General features: G+C 42.9%; 1 protein-coding gene across 1 annotated transcript in view; it reads left to right on the forward strand.

Annotated features, from left to right (window-relative positions):
- The first annotated feature begins 4,728 nt into the window (after nt 1–4,728).
- Nucleotides 4,729–5,520, forward strand: part of LOC102426397 (olfactory receptor 1J4-like) — a 17,585-nt gene continuing 16,793 nt past the window's right edge. Inside the window, exon 1 of the mRNA XM_006091137.2 lies at nt 4,729–5,225. Coding sequence (XP_006091199.2) covers nt 4,729–5,225 — 497 coding nt within the window. The remainder of the gene's footprint in view (nt 5,226–5,520) is intronic.

The raw sequence follows: 5,520 nt of genomic DNA on the forward strand, positions 1-5,520 counted from the left end.
ATACTGTCGATTTTCAGAGGGAAGGCAGGCATGGGTGGTTGGGTGAGAAGAGATCCACCAAAGAACCTGTATGCATGTATGCATTATCAATGGACTCAGATATTAGTATGGTGAAGGTCTAGGGTAGGGAGTGGGGCAGGCTAGAAGGGTTAATGGGGGAAAAAAGGGACATATGTAATACTTTCAACAATAATTTTTTTTGAAAATTTGTTAAAAAAGGATAAAAACACTAGCTACTGGAAACATTATCATATGCCTTCTGATAATATGCACTGGTATATCAGCTATAAATCTAAGCCTGAAATATACACACAAACATACATACATATATAAATATATACACAAGAAGGTAGAATGTTAACCATTGGGGAATTGGCTGAAGATTGCCCAGGAAGTCTTAATATCATTATTACACCTTTTCTATATCTTTAAAATCAAAATAGAAAGTTGAAAAATCTTTCTTCCCAGCTGTAGCAATGCCCAAGAACAAAGCAGCCCAGGGCATGACCGGAATCAGGGACACTGTCCCCTAGGACTCCAGTCCCTCTGGCTCCAGTCCCTCTGGCTCTTGGACACACAGCTCCCAAAGGGCAGTCAGAAATCAGCCACAAGCTTGGGGACTTGGTTCCAGTCTCTCATTAGCAGTTAAGTGTCATCTGTTGACTCATTTCCCTGGAGCTGGTTAAGGAAAAGGAAAGTCTGTAGAAGTGCCAAGACCACAGTTATTGCTTCTGTGTGTCTGATGTTAGGTCTCCTGAAGAAAAGCTGAGGAGATGGGCGATAAACTGAAGCAGAAGGTGTCTGAACTCACCAATGAGGAGCCCAGGTGAGAGGAGCTGGAAATCTGCCCTTGGCTATGGACCTGCCTGTGTGCTAGTGGGTTCATATGTGAGACTCTGTGTCCATGACCCTGTGTGTGTGCATGTATTGTATATGCTTGTATATGCGCTGTTTCATAGTTGTGTGTGTATGTGCTATGGATCTGACTCACAGTCTCGTTTTAGTGTTTGTAGACCAAGTTCTCAGCCTCCTGGTGTGTGGTTGGGACTCCTGATTCATGTCTGTGATAGTAAACACTGGCATCACAGCTGAGCACCGGGAGTGAGACTGTGGTTTCTGCTGCTGGACAAGAAGATGCCGACCTCACCAGGAACCAAGGTCAGCTCAGAGAGAGCTCAGACCTCTCCTCAGCAGTGTGTGGTGCACATGTGAGCTGTGCCTGGTGGTGACGCTCTCGTGTATGAGAGCTGGAAGTTATGTTATTGGATTTTCTCTGTGTGTATGTGACCATGTGTGTGTGACCATATGCATGGGTGTTGGTGGTGGTTTAATGACTGTGCCTGTGACTGAATAGACTTAACTGCCCCATGCTGACTGCCCTCCCCCAGCAAGGGGAATGTCAGAAGAAGGGAAGCTCATTAATACACTCGCATTAATAGGAGAGTGTATACTGTTTGTTGTAGCGAGTGTGGCTTGGTGTGCATATGTATTGTGGTGTGTGTGTGTCTTGGTAAGATTTTTGAATTGTTTGTGGTCTTGTGTGTTTTTGGTGAAGTGTGTGTAGTGTTTGAGTTATGTATATGTGGTGAGGTGAGTGTTCATCAGGTGCATCATGAAGCAGGTGTGTTGATGTGCATTGTGAGTGTGTTTTGGGGTGAGAGGTATATTATTGTATGTGTGTATGTCCAACTTTGTGTTAATTCTGACTTGTATGTATACATATGGGTGTTTATGAGTTGAGCCACATATTGGCTATTCTTCCTTTAGGATGGAAATTTGGTCAGGGGTGACTTACATTCTGCAATCAGCAGTGTGTGAGCGTGTGTGTGTGTGTGTGTGTGTGTGATCTGTATCCATGATTCAAGTATTTCCTAAAGTGTCCTCCTCCTGGGGCACCATTACCTAAGATACTCAAATTCTAAGCAACACCCTGTTTCTTGAAATGGATCTGCTATCATTTTTATGTACTTGAGTGTGACTGAGTTGCTCAGAATTTTCCAACCTTTCTTTATTTTTACTAAACATTCCAGGGAAGCAAACAAACAAACAAACAAAAAAGTAAGCATAAAATCCAGGCATTATGATATGTGGAAGGTATTGGGTAGAATTAGAATTAAATAGTTATGAGACCTTGGGGAAGTTATATAAAACATTGGTCTCACTTTCACGTCTATAAAATTGAAAGAATGAATCAAGTTTTGTGAATCTTGCAGACGCTCTTAGTAAATAGTTATTGCATAAATAGACCTTAATGTATTTGAGAATTCTTTGTCAGTTGGAAAGTAAATAAATATGAAGGACTATAATTACCTAGTAAAGAGAATACAAATTTTTTGGACAATTCTGGGTCCTCACAGCTCTAAAATAATATATTGTGCTTGGCTCCTAAGCAAGAAAAGGGAAGTTTCCCTGTGTAACAGTTAAGATCATGGTCTCTGATCACACAGATATATTAGACTGAACCCCATGAAGTAGCTAACAGTTGGTGATTTTTAATTTATAGAAAATGGTAATTTTTTCATATATATCAAGTTATAAACATTACATATCACATATGTAATAGATACTGATATACACAATGTGTATTTGTGCACCATTCTGTCCCTGCTGTACTGCTGTGTGCCTACAGAATTTGTGTCATTTATGTTTCTATTTTTAAAAACTAAAATAGGTCAAAGAATACAAATCCTTAGAGCAGCCGTGAAGAGGTTTTAAAATCTGGGAATGTAAGGCTGATGTGTGAATTTAATTGGGAAATGTAGGTAAATTCCTTAGCCTGGTACACAAATATTCATCTAAATGTTCAGCATTATTATGAAAGACTAGAGGCCTGGTGCACGAATTTGTGCACATTGAAAGGAAATTAATTAGAAGAAATATTTTAATATTGCTGTTTGCCCTTTCTCTATAATAGACGTGTCAACCAAAATCACAATGACAATGACAGATGGAAACACACGCATGCGATTGGCACCAGTGAGAGCTTTATATATATATAGATAAACTTGCTTAATTAGACCTGCTTTCTATTTAGCTAAACTTTTTCCAGCCCAGTGAAGCACCTCAACTTCTCTTTCAGGTAATTGTCAGCAACACAGCAGTAAATATCAACACGAAGCAGATTATTATTGTAGATCACGCAGGGAGAACAAAGGGTAAAATATATAACTGCTGCAGTGTTTGACTATATTCTGCGCAGAGAGAAAACCTAAAGTCATTTTATTTATTTTATTATTTATTTTTTTATTGATTAAGTTATTACATATGTGTCCTTTTCCCCACGTTACCCCCTATCACCCCCACTCATGCCCTCATCCCCCTGTTGTCCGTGTCCATTGGTTAGGCCTATATGCTTGCATATAAGTACTTTGGTTGATCTCTCCCCTTTACCCCCACCCTCCCTACCTGTCCTCCAACCTAAAGTCATTTTAAAGTTCCACCATTTCTTACTTCTTTTTAGTTGGGTCAAGTTTCTAAACTTTCTAAATCCCCATTTTCCATCCAATGAAAAGAAAATAGGATTTTACCCGGTCTCCTATCTACCTACTCCAGGACTTCTGTGCTGATCAAATGAGATGAGGCACCTGAAAAAGCTTCACAGACATTTGGTTAAAGTGTAAAATGTTTCCACCTGGCTATAAAGCAAGTTGTACTCCTGGGCTGAAGAAACTCCAAGGAGGCTAGTCACTCAGAAGAGGAAGCTGGGTGTTGCTATGTGACATCATTAAGCCGGGTGTTGCTACGTGACATCATTACCCAGCGCCCACAGCCACCATTTCCGGGCTCATCTGGACTGGGCTGGGCTGTGGGCCGAAATTTGCACCTTAGGGTCTAAGCAGCTTTGGCTGCAATTTGGTGGGCTGTCACTCTGGGGAGGTGGCGGAGCCTGTATCCCACTTGGGGGAAGCCAAGTGTTGCTTTGTTGGTGCCAGGTCCCTGGAGCCATTTCTTTGTAAATGGCCAGTGCACATCACAGCAGCTCCTGCATTGAGCGTCTGCCCTCTGGTGGTCAGTGTGTGTTAAAGAGACTGATCACATGGTCAGAGAGACACTTAGCATATCATCCTTTTATATATATAGATACTTTGTGAACTATTCTGGTTTTGGAGATATACTGGCATCCAGTGGCTTTCAATAGCCACCCATTTCCAGAGTGTTCCTGAGTTTACAGCTGAGGGTTAATGGGAGCCAGCAGGTTCACAGGAGGTCTGACAAGGCTCCAACAACACCCGCTCAGCACTGGAGTCTCACACTACTTTCAGGCAGAAACAACTGACACCGGTTTGCAGGGGCTCACCTTCTATTCCTGCCACAGTGAATCATTATGGTTTGGCTCTGGCCTGGTGTAGAAATGATCCCTCCATGTTCATCAAGATGTAAACTCATAGAGGTGGGCACCTGGCTTTTCTTGTTCACTGCTGCATTTTAGTCCTTAGTAGAGGTCTCAACTCAGTCTTAATGCTAATAGTAATTGAATGAACAGTGAACCCCTCTTACTTCTGTGTGATGAAGTCTTGTTGATTACTTTGGGGTTCAATGTTTTCCTGGAGCCAGGCTAGAATAGAGGGAAGATGCATACATCCACAAGTGTGTGATATTAATATGAAAGTATTTAAAAATTAATGGTTTTCCCAGAGAATGACAGTATGAGATGTGATGGTTCTGGTCTTCTTTCTAGGTTCCTGAGATTCCCACACTTTCTTCATCCCCAGCAGACAGAAGAGCAGCATGAGGCCTGAGAACCAGAGCAGCGTGTCCCACTTCCTCCTCCTGGGGCTCCCCATCCCGCCAGGGCAGCAGGGCATGTTCTTCACCCTGTTCTTGGGCATGTACCTGACCACGGTGCTGGGCAACCTGCTCATCATCCTGCTCATCAGGCTGGACTCTCGCCTGCACATACCCATGTACTTCTTCCTCAGCCACTTGGCCTTCTCTGACATTTCTCTCTCCTCTGTCACTGTCCCTAAGATGCTCATGAACATGCAGACTCGGCAACAATCCATCTCCCGTGTGGGATGCATTTCTCAGATGTATTTTTTCATACTTTTTAGTACTCTTGACAATTTTCTTCTGGCTGTGATGGCATATGACAGGTATGTGGCCATCTGTCACCCTCTACACTACACCACCGTCATGAGGGAGGGGCTGTGTGTGCTGCTGGTGGCTGGCTCCTGGATTCTCTCCTGTGGCCAATCCCTTTTGCACACCCTCCTCTTGGCCCGACTGTCTTTCTGTGCTGACAATGCCATCATTCACTACTTCTGTGACCTCGCTGCACTCCTGAAGCTGAGCTGTTCAGACACCTCTCTCAATGAGCTGGTCATATTCACCGAGGGAGGAATGATTTTGTTTTTAAGTTTTGGTATTATTTTAGTGCTCCTATATTCATATAGGGACCACCATCTTGAGGGCGCCCCTCCACTAAAGAGACTGTTTAAAGCCTTTTCTACCTGTGGCTCCCATCTCTTCTGTGGGGTGTTTTTATACTACGGGACACTTGCTGGGGTTTACTTTTCCTCC

The sequence above is a fragment of the Myotis lucifugus genome, unplaced genomic scaffold (genome assembly GCF_000147115.1).
Source record: "Myotis lucifugus unplaced genomic scaffold, Myoluc2.0 scaffold_87, whole genome shotgun sequence".
NCBI classification, from domain to species: Eukaryota; Metazoa; Chordata; class Mammalia; order Chiroptera; family Vespertilionidae; genus Myotis; species Myotis lucifugus.